Raw genomic sequence first — 18,299 nt, 5'->3', positions numbered from 1 at the left:
AGCATCTGTATCCATTCCTTGAACAACAAAAGAATTTCTCTTTTCCTTCCTGTCCCTCCTCCCATCTTCCATGTTATAATACCTGGAATTTTAGTTCAACACTATAATTTTTTAAATTTACAATCAAAAGTTTACACTTTTCAACAAATTTTACTATTTTTCTCCTCACCATTGCTTGTTGAAATCACCTCCTTCCTTTTAAATTTACTTTTCTCTTCTCATAGGACTGTATACCAGAAATCATTTCTGAAGAGTATATGGAACATGAATTTTCTAAAAAAAGTTTTTGGCCTCATTCTGGATTATCCTGGCTGTATATAGATATCTAGGCTCAGCTTTTTTTTGCTTGTTTGTTTTTGTTTTGTTTTGAGACAGTGTCCGGCCCTGTCATCCAGGCTGGAATGCAGTGGCACAATCTTGGCTCACTGCAATCTCCACCTACTAGACTCAAGTGATTCTCCTGTCTCAGCCTCCCAAGTAGCTGGGACTACAAGCACGTGGCACCACACCTGGCTAATTTTTGTATTTTTTGTAGAGATGGGTTTTGCCTTGTTGGCCAGGCTGGTCTCCAACTTTTGAGATCAAGCAATCCTCCCGTCTCGGCCTCCCAAAGTTCTGAGACTACAGGCGTGAGGCAACATGTCTGGCCCAAAGTTATTTTTAATCAGCTGCTTGAAAAACTTCTCCATTCCATTCTCTCTTCTCTCTTTCTCTCTGGGATCTTTCAAGATTGTATCTTTATCCTAGAAATTTTACTCCTAGGGTGTGTGTGTGTGTGCGTGCGCGTGTGCACACTTGTGTTAAGCAGGCTCAAAACTAGGTGGCTCTTTTCAGTTTGAAGATTCCTGTCTTTGTTCAGTTCAGAAAATTCTAGAACATTATTTCTTCAAGTACTGCCTTCTCTCCAGTATTTTTTTTTTTTTTTTTTTGAGATGGAATTTTGCTCTGTCCCCAGGCTGGAGTGCAGTGGCACGACCTCAGCTCACTGCAACTTCCGCCTCCCAGGTTCAAGTGATTCTTGTGCATCAGCCTCCCAAGTAGCTAGCATTTACAGGTGCCCACCACCACACCTGACTAATTTTTGTATTTTCGGTAGAGTCAGGGTTTCATCATGTTGGCCAGGCTGGTCTGAAACTCCTGACCTCAGGTAATCCACCTGCCCCAGCCTCCCAAAGTGCTAGGATTACAAGCATGAGCCACCGTGCACGGCTCAGTCTTTCTATTATCTATGTCTGGAAGTTCTGTTGGATAAACGTTGAAACTTCTGGGATCTAGTCTTCATTTCTTTTATTGTTTTCCTTTTATACTTTCTATTTCTTAATCCTTTTGTGCTATACTGTGAAGTAGTGCCGTGCCTGAACACAGTTTTTCATTGAGTTGTTCCAGTTTCTATTATTGATATGCAAAAGCTGTTGTATATTAGAGATGGTTACTTTTAATTTGTTGTGGATGTGTCACCATTTTCCCCAACATTTGCCTTTTTAAACAGTTGTTTATGGTGTCTTTTGACTTAGATGATACTTTAATTTTTACGTCTTTCAATATGTCAGATTCATTGTTCATAGCCTTGGTATAATGTCAGGAAGTGCCTATGCCAACTCAAGATGTATTATACTGTAATGTTTTCCTAAATTGTCATCTAGTTCTTTATGACCTCACGTTTTCACATGTAAGTCTCTGAATTTTTTTTTTTTTTTTTTTTGAGATGGAGTTTCACTCTTGATATCCAGGCTGGAGTGCAATGGCGCGATCTCGGCTCACCGCAACCTCCGCCTCCTGGGTTCAGGCAATTCTCCTGCCTCAGCCTCCTGAGTAGCTGGGATTACAGGCACGCGCCACCATGCCCAGCTAATTTTTTGTATTAGTAGAGGCGGGGTTTCACCATGTTGACCAGGATGGTCTCGATCTCTTGACCTCGTGATCCACCCGCCTCGGCCTCCCAAAGTGCTGGGATTACAGGCTTGAGCCACCGCACCCAGCCAGTCTCTGAATTTTTAGAATTTATTATTTTATGTGGTTTAAAGTAAGGATTTAACATTTAATTTTTCAAATGGATAGACACTTGTCAAGCAATCATTTATCATACAGCCCATCTTTTGGCCACTGTTTGTAAATGCCTGCTGAAGTTTGCATATAGATTAGTCTGCTTCTTGACTTTCTATTTTGTTTCATTAATTAATCTGTTTCTATGTGTATTCATTTTTGATTGTTGCTGTAACAGATTGTCAATAGCTAAGACAATACCAGGCGCTGTGACTCACACCTGTAATCCCAGCACTTTGGAAGGCCAAGACGAGAGGATTGCTTAAGGTCAGGAGTTCGAGACCAGCCTGGCCAACTTGGTGAAACCCTGTCTCTACCAAAAATACAAAAATTAGGTGGGTGTGGTGGCGGGTGCCTGAAATCCCAGCTACTCGGGAGGCTGAGGCAGGAGAATGGCTTGAACCTGGGAGGCGGAGGTTGCAGTGAGCCAAGATCACCCCACTGAGCTTCAGCTTGGGTAACAAAAGTGAGACTCCATCTCAAAAAAATATATCTATGTAGCTAGGGCAATTTTTGAAAAAGAAGAATAAGGTGGGAGGAATGTCTCTACCATGTTTCAGTGCTTCTTATATAGCTACAGAAATCAAGACTGTAATATTGGGAGAAGAATAGACACATAGATCACTGGAACAAAATAGAGAACCTAGAAATAGCCCCACACTGATTTTTTACAAAGAGACAAAAAGAAAAGGAAGGATCATCTGCTTAACAAATGGTGCTGGAGCTGTTGGATATTTATAGGCCAAAAAAAAAAAAAAAATGACCTTATCTTCATACCTTTATAAAAAAAATAACTCAAGTAGATCATAGAGTTAAATCTAAAATATAAAACTAAAAAATCATTTACAAGAAAACATAGGAGAAACGTCTGAGATCTAGGGCACAGTGAATGGTTCAAAAAGCATAATCCATAAGGAAAAAAATAAATTAGATTTCATCCAATTTAAAACTTTTTCTCTGCAAGAAATCCTGTTAAAAGGATGAAAAAACAGGGTATGGACTGGGAGAAAATGTTTGCAAACCACATATCCAACAAACGACTCACATCCAGAATCTATAATGGGTATGTACAGCACTCTCAAAACTCAACTGTAGGCCGGGCATGGTGCTCACACTTGTAATCCCAGCACTTTGGGAGGTCGAGGTGGACAGAGGGCAGATCCCTTGAGGCCAGGAGTTTGAGACCAGCCTGGGCAACATGGCAAAAACCCATCTCTACTAAAAATACAAAAATTAGGCATGATGGTGTGCACCTGTAATCCCAGCTACACAGGAGGCTGAGGCATGAGAATCGCTTGAACCTGGGAGGCGGAGGTTGGAGTGAGCCAAGATCATTCCACTGCACTCCAGCCTGGGTATCAGAGTGAGACTCTGTCTTGAAAAAAAAAAAATCAAACAAATAATCCAATTCGAAAATGATCAAAAGATATAAACATACATTTCACTGAAGAGGAAATAAGCAAATAAGCACATGAAAAGATGTTCAACACTAATTTGCTTCACTGCATGCAAATTAAGACCACGATGAAGTATCACTACTCACTTATTGCAACAGCTAAATTAAAAGGCATAGTGACAACACCAAATGCTAGCAAGGATGCAGAGAAACTGGACATCTCGTAAAATGCTGCTGGGAAGGTAAAATCTTACAGCTGCTCTGGAAAACAGTTTGGTAGTTTCTTATAAAACTAAACATGCAATGAGCACACAATTCAACAATTGCACTTCAGAGAAATTAAAATTTATGCCCATCCAGAAACATGTACATAATTGTTCATAGCAGCCTTACTTGTAATAGCCAAAAGCTGGAAATAATCAATATTTTCTACAATAAGTGAATGGTCAAACTGTGGTACATCCATACCTTGGAATACTACTCAGTAATGAAAATGAACTATTGACACACAAATATTAACATCTTGGATGAATCTCCAGGGAATTACGCTGAGTGAAATAAGTCTCTAAAATGTTACATACTATAATATTTTATTTGTATAGCATTCTAGAAAAAACAAAATTGTAGAAATGAAAAGCAGATTAGTGGTTGCCAGGGGTTAGGGATGGTGGATGGGAGGAGAGTATTATTAAAACTGAGTAGCACAAGGGATAGCATTGTGGTGATGAAAATGTTCTGTACCTTTTTTGAACCCCAAGACAGTCTCTGTCTCCCAGGCTGGAGTGCAGTGGCGCGATCTTGGCTCACTGCAACCTCTACCTCCCAGGTTCAAGTGATTCTCCTGTTTGAGCCTCCCACGTAGCTGGGATTACAGGTCAGAGGTCAGCTAACTTTTTGGAAAAGGGCCAGAGAGTCAATAGCTCAGGCTTTGCAGGCCATATGGTCTCTGTTGCAACTCCTCAGCTCTGCACAAGAAAGCCATAAACAATATGTAAATGAAGAAGACACTGTAAATGATAGGTAAATAATTTACAGGCACTGAAATTGACATGTAAATGATTTAGACACTGAAAGTTGAATTTCATATAATTTCCAAGTGTCACAGAATATTATTTCTTTTAATAATTTTTTTCCTTTTCTTTTCTTTTTTTTTTTGAGACAGAGGCTGGAGTGCAGTGGTATGATCTTGGCTCGCTGCAACCTCTACCTCCTGGGTTCAAGCAATTCTCCTGCCTCAGCCTCCTGAGTAGCTGAGATTACAGGCATGTGTCACTATGCCTGGCTGATTTTTGTATTTTTAGTAGAAATGGGGTTTCAGCATGTTAGCCAGGCTGGTCTAGAACTTCTGATGTCAGGTGATCTGCCTGCCTCAGCCTCCCAAAGTGCTGGGATTACAGGCATGAGCCATGGCGCCCAGCCCCTTTTCTTTTTGAGACAGGATCTCACTCTGTCACTAAGGCTAGAGTCCAGTGGCGTGATCACGGCTCACTGCAGCCTCAGTCTCCTGGACTCAAGCAATCCTCCCACCTCAGCCTCCCAAGTAGCTGGGACTACAGGCATACGCTACTACACCCGGCTATTTCTTTTAATATTTTTTGTAGAGATGGGGACTTGCTGTGTTGCCCAGTCTGGTCTCAAATGATCCTCCTGCCTCAGCCTTCCAAAGTGCTGGTGATTACATGCATGAGCCACCGTGCTGGGTCCACCTTTTTTCAATCATTTGGAAATATGAAAGCCAGTCTTAGTTCAAGGGCCATACTTAAATAGGCAGCAGGCTGGATTTGCCCAATCTTGTGCCAGAACATCAACTCCAGGGTACTATTGTCTGCTTCGTTCACTGCTATATCCCCAGCACCTAGAACAGTGCCTGGCACCCAGTAGGCTTTCAGTAGATGTTTACTGAGTGAATGACTGAAGTTTTTTTGCATGTGTGAGATGGAGTCTCACTGTGTTGCCCAGGCTGGAGTGCAGTGGCACAATCTTGGCTCACTGCAACCTCTGCCTCCCAGATTCAAGCGATTCTCCTGCCTCAGCCTCCCGAGTAGCTGGGACTATAGGCACACACAACCTCGCCCAGCTAATTTTAGTATTTTTTAGTAGAGACGAGGTTTTGCCATGGACAGGTTGGTCTCAAACTCGTAACTTCAAGTGATCTGCCTGCCTTGACCTCCCAAAGTGCTGGGATTACAGGCGTGTGTCACTGCTCCTGGCCAAGTGAGTGATATGTGAAGTTGAGTAGCAGGTTACTGGAAAAGTGAAGGGAGTGAGCGCATGAGCAGACACTGTCCTACTCGCAAGGTTTCAGTGTGCTCCAGCCTGGACTCCAGCAGGCACCACCACCAAGTCTCAAGAGAAAGATCAGAAGGCTGAGTCCAGAGTTGTATCTCAACATCTTTATTTTTCCGCTTTGGCCCAAGGGTAATCCTGACAAATGGCTTCAGCCAGGAGGAGGCAGAGAGGACTGGGCTAGGCAAAGGCTCTGCCAGGACCTGGCGTCCTCCTCTTCTTCTTCCTCCTCCTCTTGTGGGGTTGGGGTTGGGATTAGGGCCATGATCGAAGCTTGGCATCCCTGGGAAGGAGGGAAGTGGGCCAGTCTGCAGCCTCTGCTGTCCCCCACCTCTGAAAACCACATTCATGGGAACCAGCCACCTCCACGGAGGGACCCTAGGGAGCAGCCCCGACCCCTCCATGTGCATGCGCACAAGGACCCGGGCCAGCAGGGCCTGGTCAGTGTCCAGACATGCGGCTCTGGCCTGTGGCCCAGTTGGCGAACATAAAGCCTAGACTGACGGCCATGAAGAGGACTCCCAGGACTCCAAAGCACAGGGCCTGTGGGCCAGAGAGACAAGATGGGGCCAGTTGGGACACCTCACCCAAATGCCTTCTGAGAATGTTCTCAAGTCTTCCACCTCCTTCAGAGAGTGCTATATCCATTCCTGACCCTCCTCTGTGTGCCCTCTCCTTCCTTACAACTAGCCCCTTCCTGTGAGTCCTCCTTCCATCTTCCCAGGACCCATGAGAGAGTACATTCCTCCATCCTTCTTCTTGAAAGTGCTCCAAGCTCTCTTCCCAATAGTGCTCCTTCCATCTGTCTGGAGAATCCTCCCTCGCCAGCCCCTGTTTGAGTGTTCCCTGTCTTCCCAGACCCTGCTGCTGCTGTCTCCTCTGCCCCTTCCTAAGACAATCACCTTCATTCTTCCAGACCATTCTTTCAGATGCTCTCCCAGCCCCTCATCTGCATGTCCATTTCACCTCCAGCCATCTTGGAGTGCTCCCTCTCTCCCTAGTTCTGCCCTGGAATGCTTACCTGGATCTTGGGCCAGGATAAGAAAGGCTCCACCTCAGAGGGTACAATGCGGAGGTAGAAGATGCTGGGGAGGATGAAGATGAGGCTGGGGGCTGAGGTGGACCCTGGAGGACAAGAAGAAGGAACAGGAGTCAACCTGACTTGGGTACAAAGCCCATATTAGATGGAGTATAGGACTGGGGTGAGGGATACTGACCAATAACTCCAAAGATATCCCGGATGGTCGGCACACAGATGACAAGGACATTGACCAAAACAAGCAGGATCAGAGCTATGGCCACATGTCGCAGCCAGCTGAAGGCCTTGCCTGGGAAAAGCAGCTGCTGCAGGGCCCGGCGGATCTGTGGCCAGAGTAGGATGGGACAGAAGTCAGGACCCAAGTGCTGCTCCCTTCCAAGTGATCATCTGACTTTAGCTCCACCCTCTGTCTTCGATCCCTAATTTCCCCTCCCTCTGACTATCTATGGCTCCACCCTGCCTAACCCAGCATCTGTGTCTCCATCTTCTGAATGAGTTCCTGCCTCCATCCTCTGACAATCCACATCTCTTCCTTCTGTCTGAACACCCATCGGCACTTCCACCCACTGTCTGAAATCCCTGCCTCCTCCACTAGCTGACCCTCTTCGTCTCCTCTTCTGTCTGACCATCTACCCATCCTTCTACCCTGTCTGAGCTCCCTGCCTCTCTCCATCTGACCTCTACTTCCCTCCTCTGTCTAATTAGTTCCACCTCCCCATCTCAGAGCCTTGTCCCTCCTACATCCCACCACTTCAGCCTCCATCCTTTCTCTGTCCATCCCTGTTTCTTCATTCTACCCTCCAACTGACCCTTCCTGCCTCCCTCTTCTGTCTAGCCATCCATCTGTGCCTCCTCCCTCCAACTGAGTATGCTGTACCCTGATCCTCTCTTTCCTGCTATGTTCTCCTGCTTCTGTCTGACCATCAATTTTTGCCGTCTCTGTCCATCTGACAACGCTGCTCTTTCCTGTCTGTCTATGCTTGCCTCCTTCATCCATCCATCCATCCACTCCTGTCTCCAGCCTCCACCTACATATCCTATGCCCTCTACCCATCCATCCATGTCCCTCTGCCCCATGGTCCCCACGCACAGGGAACAGCACAACTGGCACAGTGAGGGTCACAGCGAGCAGCACAGCCAGGCGCACGCAGAGGATGAGCGGGTCCTTCTGGCTGTACATGTGCAGCATCTCTGCCTCCACGCTGCCTGGGCCATGGGACAGGGGATGTGGGATGCAAGATTTGGCAAGAGTACCATGACCAATGCCCCAGAAATCCATATATACATGCACAGTGACAAAATCCACACAAGTGAGGCACACCTTCCCTTTGGAAACTGACAGATCCATGGTCATGGAAGGAAAGGGCTCAGAGGCTCCCGCCCTAGGCCTTCCCCCTCCCCCCAGCCCTACCCCCAGCCCCACTCACTGTAGAAGGTGAGGTATCCAAAGGTCGCTGTGAGCCCATACATACAGAACATGGACCCAATAGACACATTGGCCACGGCCTGCATCCTGCGCTGGGAGGGCCTGAAGTGTAGAGGTTGTGCAACTGTCATGCCCAGACTCTGGGACTTGGCCCAGGTCTCTCAAAGCCAGCCTCCACCCTCCAGAGTCCCCTTCTCCCAGACTGACATTCAGCTGGTACACACGGGGACACCCATCTCTGTCTCCCCTGTGACTAGCCAAAACCCCCTCTCTGACCATCCATATCTCGCCCCATATGACCATCTCTGCCTCTGCTCTGCATTTGACTGCTACTGCCTCTTCCTTTTTTTTATTTTTGAGACAAAGTGTCTCTCTTGTTGCCCAGGCTGGAGTACAATGGTGCAATCTCAGCTCACTGCAACCTTCGACTCCCAGGTTCAAGCTATTCTCCTGCCTCAGCCTCCCGAGTAGCTGGGATTACAGGCATGCACCACCACACCCGGCTAATTTTTTGTATTTTTAGTAGAGACGGGGTTTCTCCATGTTGGTCAGGCTGGTCTCAAACTCCCAACGTCAGGTGATCCGCCTGCCTCGGCCTCCCAAAGTGCTGGGATTACAAGCCTGAGCCACTGTGCCCAGGCTTCCACTGCCTCTTCCATCTGACCATCCATACTGTCCCTCTGTCTGATCATTCACACAAACCCCATCATATCATCCCTGCCTCCCCCTCTGTCTGTCCGTACCTCCCCATCCCCATACCACCAGCCATGCATATCACTCCCTTCATCTGATCATCTGATCATCTGATCTCTGCTTCTCAACTCTGTCCATCCACATTTGTGCTTGATATTAAAACAGGAGAATACTTAAGCCCTGATCAGCAAACAGTCACTACCCTGAGTTCCCCAAGACCTCATGGCCACCCCAAACTCTTCCCATGGCACGACCTAGCTTCCACCAAGCTACAGCCCCAGGACTACTGGAGGGAGTGTCAGACATTCTGGTTACCGCTGCACCTGCTCCCCAACATGCAGGCCCACTTGCCTGCCCACTCACCGGCAGAGCTCCGTATAGATGGGCAGCACCTCAGGGTGGCAGACGAAGGCAAAAGCCATAATGGGCACTGTGTAAGACATCTAGGGAATGCCAGAATACCTAGGATTAGAGCCCACAGTGGTCCATCCCCTTCTCCCCATCCCCCTCCCACCCTGTCGTCGTCCTCCATATCAGATACACAGAAGCTCCCAATGTCCAATATCCAGCTCCACTCTGAGCAGGATGCTCCGTGTGACAGAACCAGAGGGCCTGAGTGTGCTGCAACCTCCTACACGCTTGCACACATACCTGTGAGTCAACTGTGAACATCTGGGCCTCACAGCTGCTGTTGAGCCCTTGGTTGGGGAGTCCCACAGGAGCTTCGCTTTCCATTGCTGTTTCGTTGCGGCCTATAGCACAGCCAAGCTGGAACTTCTTGTAGATGACCTAAGGATGGGGGCAGCAGAGAAGCCAGGTCATGGGGGAGGCTATGTTCCAATGTCCCAAACTCTCTCCCCGCTTCTCTGTGACTCACCGAAACAAGGAAAAACAGCATGCAGGTCAGGGACAGACCACTGGTGTACCCCAAGTAGCCTAAGAGGGGCAAAACAGAGTCTCAGATATCGACCCAGCGCAGTGGCTCATGCCTCTAATCCCAGCACTTTGGGAGACTGAGGCAGGTGGATCACCTGAGGTCAGGAGTTCAAGACCAGCCTGGCCAACATGGCGAAACCCCGTCTCTACTAAAAATACAAAAATTAGCTGGGCATGGTGGCACATGTCTGTAGTCCCAGCTACTAGGGGGACTGAGGCAGGAAAATCGCTTGAACCTGGTAGATGGAGGTTTCAGTGAGCTGAGATAGCACCACTGCACTCCAGCCTGGTGACAGAGTGAGACTCTGTCTCAAAAAAAAACACAAGAAAGAAATCAATGGACCGCCCCCCCCCCCCCCCGCCACAGTGAACTCCAAACACCTAGTCTGGCCTTCAAGGTCTGCCCACCCCAATTACCTTTGCATAAGCTTCTACTTCCACCCACAAAAGCCTCCCCTCCACAGCAAACCATAGCAAACTCCTACTAATCTGTTAAAGCCAACATCAAATAAGCTCTCTCCTGGTGTTCTGCAGCCCTTGACAATGAATGGGGGTTTTCTCAGTCTGGCTCCTTCTGTGTAATCCCACTATCCAATGCCCAACCCAGGGAGCCTCTTACCCAAGTGTTTCATGAGGGCCAGGGGCAGGATGATTAGCACACTGACAATGATGATGAGGAGGTTCCCTTTCAAGAACCAGTCCCTAGAAAGACAGGAAGACACAGTGCCCAGCTGCCAGCCAAAGGAAACTGTCAGGCAGACACTCACAGAAGACAGCCGGCCAGACAGCTTTCTGCCCTAAGTCAGGAGAGTTAAGCTGACAACCTCAGCTGTGAGAAGTCATTCAGGGGGTTACAGTGACAAATGGCACAATAGGGTTGACAAAAACAGGCTGACTATGAGATTGTGAGATACCGTCGGTGGGACACAGCTAAAAATACATACTCAGCTGGACAAAACTTGCCATCAGACTTCACAAGTGGATGTACAACCAGATAGTCAAACAACCCAAATCGGTCAGACTCAATGTGAAATTCAGTCCAGGCCAGGTGCAGTGGCTCACGCCTGTAATCCCAACACTTTGGGAGGCTGAGGCAGGCAGATCACCTGAGGTCAGGAGTTCAATACCAGCCTCGCCAACATGGTGAAACCCCATTTCTACAAAAATATAAAAAATCAGCCTGGTGTGGTAGCACGCGCCTGCAATCCCAGCTACTCAAGAGGCTGAGGCAGGAGAATCACTTGAAGCCCAGGAGGCGGAGGTTGCAGTGAGCCAACATCGCGCCATTGCACTGCAGCCTGGGAGACAGATCGAGACGCTGTCTCAAAAAAAAAGAAAGAAAGAAAAAGAAAATCATGGCCGGGCGCAGTGGCTCAGGCCTGTCATCCCAGCACTTTGGGAGGCTAAGGCAGGAGGATCACCAGGTCAGGAGTTCAAGACCAGTCTGGCCAACACGAAAAAACCTGTGTCTACTAAAAATACAAAAATTAGCTGGGCACGGTGGTGCATGCCTGTAATCCCAGCTACTTGGGAGGCTGAGGCAGGAGAATTGCTTGAACCAGGTCCCGGGAGGTGGAGGTTGCAGTGAGCCGAGATCACGCCACTGCACTGCAGCCTGGGCTACAGAGCAAGACTTTGTCTCAAAAAAAGGAAAGAAAAGAAAAGAAAGGAAAATCAGTCCAATACAAGGTGCCAGGCACAAAGAAAGTGAGTCATGATCGTGGTATATTTGACAGGTAGAGCAACAGTCTGATGATCCGGTAGACAAGCCACGATGCAGAGTCAATCAAAAAGTCAGAAACACATGCTTGTTTGAACAGCTCAAGATTTGTTGGATGCCTGAAAGTATGCCTGTGGACTGATTTGGCCATACAGTCAAAGAAAGAATGAAATAGAAATGAAATCAACCAGCTGGCTAAACTTAGAACCAAGCTCTGAGAAAGGGTGGAATCTGTACAGATGTTGGAGGAAGGTGACCAGGCAAGAGTCAGTTAAGACAGAATCAGCTAAACAACTGCTCACGCATTCAAAAGAACTTGATCGAATGCCTGTGTTCTAGGCATTCACACAGTCTCTTTCTATCTCATACACAGTTACACAGAAATAAACCAATGGGAGCTAACTATAATAATGTCACGTCTCTGGTCACATTGTCAGCTACCTAGTGTTCTCAGAATCAAGCCAAAGATCTTAAATGATACACACAGACAGTAAAAGTCAAGCACTCAGTTAAAATTGTCAGACTGGCTGGGTGCAGTGGCTCATGCCTGTAATCCCAGCAACTCAGGAGGCTGAGGTGGGCTGATCACCTGAGGTCAGGAGTTCAAGATGAGCCTGGCCATCATGGCGAAACCCTGTCTCTACTAAAAATACAAAAATTAGCCAGGCATGGTGGCAGGCACCTGTACTCCCAGCTACTTGGGAGGCCAAGGCGGAAGGGTCGCTTGAACCTGGAAGGTGGAGGTTGCAGTGAGCCGAGATGGCACCACTTCACTCCAGCCTGGGCAACAGAGTAAGACTCTGTCTCAAAAAAATAAAATAAAATAATTAGCTGGGCATGGTGGTGCACACCTATAATCCCAGCTACTCAGGAGGCTGAGGCAGGAGAATCACTTGAACCCGAGAGGCAGAAGTTATAGTGAGCCAAGATCATGCCACTGTACTCCAGCCTGGGCCACAGAGCGAGACTCCATCTCAAAAAAGAAAAAAAGAACCCGTCAGACTGACACAGAGACCAACTAACCCAGAGTCAGACTGACAAAACCGGAGACACATCTACACACTATGCAAAGTCTATGGGACCATAGGCAGGGTTAGCCACTGGACACACAGAGCTGTGCATAAAACACACACAGAGAGCTACACACCTGCTGGAGTCCCATCGTGCACACACCCCCACACAGACTGAGCCAGTGCAGTGGATCCAGACTCACACACAGTCAGCCGGATACATAATCAGAACAGCCCAGCATACATGGTTGCAACCATAATACAGAGGACACATCGTCAGTCAGGAATCACACAGACACACAGACACACACACACACACACACACACACAGCAAAGAGAATTTACCAGAACAGCCACCAAATCAGAGATGGAGTTGGCTGGACACATACAGTCAGAGTGAGTCACACATAGTTGGTACCACAGCATATGTTGGAGTCAGCGATCGTACACTTGTAGCTAGACAGATTCAGCCAAATGAACCTAGAATCGAGCTCAAACAATCAGCTGGACGGGGAAGTCAGAGTGACCGAGTGTCAGACACATATGGTTGGAATCACAGTATACGGGACACAGCTGTAGTCAATTACAGAGCCAGCCCGAGAGAATCAGCCAGGACGGCAGACGCGGAGTCAAACCCACAGGCAGAGTCTGAGTCCACCGGCTATGTACATTCACACACACGTGGTCAGCAGCAGAGTAAACTGGACGTAAAGGGTCAGCCTCCAGCCAGAAGCAGCCAGAATAAGTCACAAAATCAGCACATGGTCAACTAGACTCCTGTGGTCAGAGCAACAGTCACGCAGAGGAATCAGTCTGACCCAAGTGGCCTGCCCAGCCATCTCAAACTGGAACATCTGGGAGCCAGCTGCACACACAGCACCAAAGATACCGGCCAGGCCTCGCAGGCAGAGTCAAGGGGCTGCAGGCCAGCCAAGGGGTGTTGCTCACTCACCTCTCGGGGTCCATGTACAGGAAGGTGCCGATAACCAGGGGGAGCTCAGATTTGATGATGAACAGGTAACTGGACATGGCTGGTGCGGGTGGGGGAGGTATAAGTAGAAGGATTCTCGTCATGCCCCCACCCCATCTTCCCCAGCCCAGACTAGGGAAGCCCACCTCACTCCACCCTCTCCCTGCAAGCGGACCCCCACCTCCCAGAGTCCTCACCCCCAACATTGTGCAGGCAGATGACCGCGGCCACCACTACCTTCCCCGCAGGCCCAAATGCCCTCTGTCCCAGCTGCTCATAGGCTCGGATGCCTAGTGGGGGAAGGCAGGAACAGGTTGTAGGTCCAGGAGGCCAGGCCAGAGGTGCAGGCCAGAGGGCCTGGGAGCTGGGGAGCTGGGGCTTAGAGGAACCAGGTTTGACAGATGGAGGCTGGAGGTGGGGGGTAAGCAGTTGGGGTTGAGTTTGGGGGCAGAGTCTGGGAGGTGGGATCTGAGGCCAGGGAAATGGATGAAGGCTGGAGGTGAGAGTAAGGGGTCTCTGAGCCAGACTATGGACTGGGACCATGGTGGGAGCTGGGGAACCAGGGGCTGAGATGTGGGGGGTCTTGAGGTTGTGGGGCTGACTTCCAGGTTAAAGGGGATCTGGTGACTGGGGGGTGGGGTTAGAGGTGGAGTGTAGTCATCTGGGGGTGGATTCTGGGGTGCTGGGTCCGGGATCTGGGGGCTGCAGTCAAGGAATTGGGTTTGGGGTCTGGGGTCCAAGGTCTGGGTTGAGCTCTGGATGTGGGTCCAGAGTCTGGGGTCCAAAGGGGTGTTGTGGGGACTGGGATGCAGGCTCTGAGTCTCACCTACAATACCAGCGCAGGTCAGCAGGAGGTGGATGGAGTACGAGGACAGAAGAGCAATGCACAGCAGCAGGACCCTGCGGCAGGTGGCACAGCTCAGACCTGGCCGCAGGCCTCCCACCCGCCCCACAACACCACTGGCCCTGCAGGCCACCTATGGACTCACAGGAAGAAGATGACCCCTGTGTGGGCCATGGCGTAGGCCAGCCCCAGGATGCCGCTGCCCATGATGGCGTTGCTGAGGTTGAACACTGACATTCCAAACGATGTCTTCCCCTCGAACTGCACGCAAGGAGCAAAGCACGGGCACACATTGGGAGGGGGCACCGGGTAGGAGACCAATGCCAGGGCCAGGGAAAGACTGGAGAAGAAGCAAGCACGGTGGAGAGAAGCCGGGGTGGAGAGAAGTCGAGGAGAGACCATCCGAGGAGGGAAGAGGCTAGCAGGGAAGAAGAGTTGAAAATGGAAGAGGCTGCGAAGAGAAGAGCTGGGAAGGGGGAAACTAGGACAAACTTTGGAGGGAGCCACTGGAAGTGGATAGAGAGGACCAGGGGAGGGTGAAGCAGCCACCAGAGGCAAAACAGCTGGGGAGGGGAGACGCTGGGGGTGGGGATGGGCTGAGGATGGGGAGTGCTGGAGGAGGAAGAATAGGGGGAGGGGAGCAGCTGGGGAAGGCAGCCACTGGGCAGAACAGCGGGTGCAGAGAAGCAAGGCCAGGGAGAGAGCTAGAAAGGGCATATCTGGGGAAAAGGAGTATTTGGAGAGGGGAGGACCGAGGAGTGCGTAGCTGCGGTGGGGAGATAGCTGGGCAGGGGAACAGCAGGGAGGAGGAGTAGGGAAGAGGGAGCAGAGCAGGGAGGAGATTAGCTGGGGAAGGTGCCACCAGGCCAGATCCTGTGGGGCCACTCACATCCATGAACTGGACTGGCTTGCTCCCAGGAGCAGGACCACGACTGGCCAGGAAGCCTTCACGTTCTTGCCTGTAGCTGGATAGGGCAGGGAAATGGAAGCTGATAAAAGGGTAACCCTGACCCCTGACCCCTGACCCCTGAGCCCACCTCCTTGGACCCCTGACTCACCCCACAGCATCTGAAGGGAGGGCTCCATTCATCTTTGGATCCTGCAGTTCCATCCTATTGGGGTGCTGCAAAGTGAGGGGAGCTGAAGAAGGGGGGAGGGGAGCCCCATAGAGACCGACAGATAGAAAGAGGGAGAAAAGGATGGGGCAGGGGAGCAGGAACAGACAGGGATAGAAATGGAAGCAGGCCAACAGAGAAAGAGATGAGAGAGAATGAAGAATCAGAGAAGGAGAGAAGCCAACAGTTACTCAGAGAGACACAGAGAAAAGAAACCAGCGAGAGAGAAATAGTGGGGACGAGACAGACAGAAAGTTCCAGAGAGAGCCGGACCCCAGGGCAGATGAGCCGACCACGTGGAGAAAGGATAGCCTCTCCTCCCAGACCCCAGACTCACGCACGCTGTCTCTCTTGCTGTCTGTATCTTTCATTCCCCGGTCCCCCGCGCCCTCCCCCCACTTCCCTCCACCCTCACCGCGTGGCCAGGCGGCTCACTCCTTGCAGGGACACGTGTCGGCCGGCTGCCCCACCCCTCCTAATGCCCTCACCCCCCTCCTTCCCGCCTGGGCCCCCAAGCCCGAGCCCAGAGCTGATGCAACCTGTTGAGTGAGCTGAGGGTGGGGGGCAGACTCGGAGACCCCTGCCCCAGACGCTGCAAACTGCTCTCTGCCACAACTCTGAATATCCTCACCAGAAACCAAACACAAGTCCCCATACTGAGCCCCTTCCCAGGGATAGAAATGACCCAGGGACTCCCATTTAACCCCCTTCTAGGGGCTAGAGGTATTTTCCAAGGCCCCTAGCAAGTCTTAAACACTCATCTTCTGACAGCAGTCAATTTGGAGACGCTTCCAAACTTGAGAAACTTCCTGGGCGTGGGGTGTCTCAGGAACCTGGCCCGAGCCTGCATTTCCCCTCCGGAGGAAGAGCTGTCTCTGAGACCTTCATCAAAGTCCCCATTCCGTGGCCTAACGAGTTTCCTGGGGGAGCCTCTGCGATCCCCACCGGAGCCTGGAGCCCTGTCTTATGGGTAGAGCATTTCTGGAGAAACCCCAGCCCCACGCTTACTCCCTGGGAAGGAGGTATCTCAGAAACCCCCATTCAAGGTCCACGTTAGAGCTCAAACTGGCTCAGGAAATCCTTTCCCCAAGTCCTGAATCCCATTCCTGGGACAGGGAGGGATCTCAAGGAGTCCCATCCCCTGCCACCAGCACCCTCTGGGGCCTCCCACCCACACCTGAATTCACTTCCTGGGATCAAGGTACCAAAAGGACCCCCCCACACCGCCATGCACACGCGCCATGCCATTCACCACAAGTGCTAAAATTTCTCCAAGGAACCCCAAGTCCCCTCCCAAGACCCCTACTCAGATCTTAGGGCCCCCAGGAATACCATCCCCGCAGCAGCCCACGCTCTCTCCTCACCCACCTGCTGCTCTCAGCTCCTGAAGTGGCGGCAACTCAGACTTGGGTTCAGGGACCCTCTCGGCTGACTCAGCTCCTGCTCTGGCGCGGTACTTTTTTTTTTTTTCTGAGAAGAAATGTCAATTTTAATTTCGCTTCCCTCCTTCTGGCCCTGGGTGGGGGAAGAGGTGGAGAAGGGGCGCCCCCTATCTGGACCCACTTGGAGGGAAACAGAGGTTTGTTTGTGTCGTGGTGGCGGGGAAAATGGCCTGAAAGACTGAGGGCGTAGACCCACAGCTAGAGTGACAGGCAGACAGAGGGGATGGACTCACAGAGCAGACGAGCAGACAGAGGGCAGAATGGGATGGGTGGCAGAAAGAGGTGCAGAGAGGAGGAGTCAGACAGAGTAGGAGAAACAAAGTTACAAAGAGAGATAAGCAGGCAGGAGAAACAGCACAGGAACAGACAGACCACAGAAGGGACAGAAAGACAGATGGGCAGGAGGAGGGGAAGCTGGGGGAGCTTGGTAGACAGGCAGAGGGCAGCCGCAGGGAGAAAGGGACCCACAGGCGGACTCGGAAACAGACAGGTAGGTAGGGATAGGCTCGTGCAAACACCTGCAGAAAGGCAACAGGCAGTGAGGCTCAGTCAGAGACAGGAGACACGGGCTGGCAGAGAGGTGGGGGACAGAGCCAGACAGATCCCCAAACAGAGGGTAGGGCCAGACACACCAGCTCAGAGAGAGATGAAGGGACAGAGAGAGTGATTGAGGCAGAGAAACACCTGGAGGGGACAGAAGCGAAGAGGCAGAGAGAGGCAGATTCAGGCAGAGAGGCCTGGGGACAGCAGGGGACAGGTGCAGGCGTAGCAGCCAGGCTCTTCCAGGCAGACCTCAGGCAGACAGCCTAGTCACGAGAGGACCCTAGATCTTGGGGGCCCCCAGAGGGAGGCAGGGAGGGCATTTGTGGCTGGGTGGGGAATGTGGACTGTGAACTCACACTGTCTGCAAACTGGGCGGGCACTGTAGTCCTGGACCCCACCCCAAGCATGGGGTGGGGCTTATCCAAGCCCTGAGAAGTCCCACTATCTGTCTGTCCGTCTGTCTTCTATGGGAGTCCGTCTGTTCACTCCCTTCCAGGCATGTGACAGGCATGCCTGTCCAGGACAACACACGTGTCCACTACAGGATGTCAGGCAGGGTGGACTTGGGGTCTGGGCCCACCTCGACTGGGCTGCTTGAAGCCCAGGTGGACAAGAGGCCTCTGTCTGGGCCCCTCGCCCGCCTGCCCACCCCCCACAGGGAACACAGAATTCCCGGAAAGGCCAGGAGCTGGCTGGGGCTTCAAAGCTGGCCTAGATGCCCTCACCCCACCCGCAGTTGGAGGAGGACAAGGGATGGGGCGTTTACTTCCCCACAGCGGGAGAGAGACTCCTGTACACTCAGGGATCGTAGCGACACAACAGGCCCAATCACAGTC

The 18,299-nt window shown here is 50.8% G+C and overlaps 1 protein-coding gene across 6 annotated transcripts; it reads right to left on the bottom strand.

Moving 5' to 3' along the window:
* Positions 1-5,817: 5,817 nt before the first annotated feature.
* SLC38A5 (solute carrier family 38 member 5) lies at positions 5,818-17,628 on the bottom strand. Of its 6 annotated transcripts, XM_064364377.1 has the most exons (17): positions 17,154-17,628; positions 16,847-16,948; positions 15,422-15,486; positions 15,253-15,328; positions 14,509-14,624; positions 14,346-14,419; positions 13,717-13,809; positions 13,502-13,580; positions 10,439-10,521; positions 9,761-9,819; positions 9,535-9,672; positions 9,247-9,326; positions 8,192-8,292; positions 7,855-7,970; positions 6,943-7,087; positions 6,747-6,850; positions 5,818-6,008 (listed from the first exon to the last, which is right to left on the bottom strand). In XM_064364377.1, exons 3-17 carry the CDS (start codon positions 15,472-15,474, stop codon positions 5,877-5,879), a joined length of 1,449 nt encoding a protein of 482 aa, XP_064220447.1. In that variant the 5' UTR covers positions 15,475-15,486; positions 16,847-16,948; positions 17,154-17,628; the 3' UTR covers positions 5,818-5,876. The 6 variants fall into 6 exon arrangements, with proteins under 6 accessions (XP_064220447.1, XP_064220446.1, XP_012327112.1 ...); XM_064364376.1 differs by having other exon boundaries at positions 16,847-17,628; XM_012471689.2 differs by having other exon boundaries at positions 15,422-15,475; positions 16,847-17,628.
* Positions 17,629-18,299: the final 671 nt, after the last annotated feature.

The sequence above is a fragment of the Aotus nancymaae genome, unplaced genomic scaffold (assembly GCF_030222135.1).
Source record: "Aotus nancymaae isolate 86718 unplaced genomic scaffold, 86718_ANA_hifiasm-v0.15.2.pri h1tg000058l, whole genome shotgun sequence".
Taxonomy (NCBI): domain Eukaryota; kingdom Metazoa; phylum Chordata; class Mammalia; order Primates; family Aotidae; genus Aotus; species Aotus nancymaae.
This window is presented reverse-complemented; position numbering and strand designations above follow the sequence as displayed.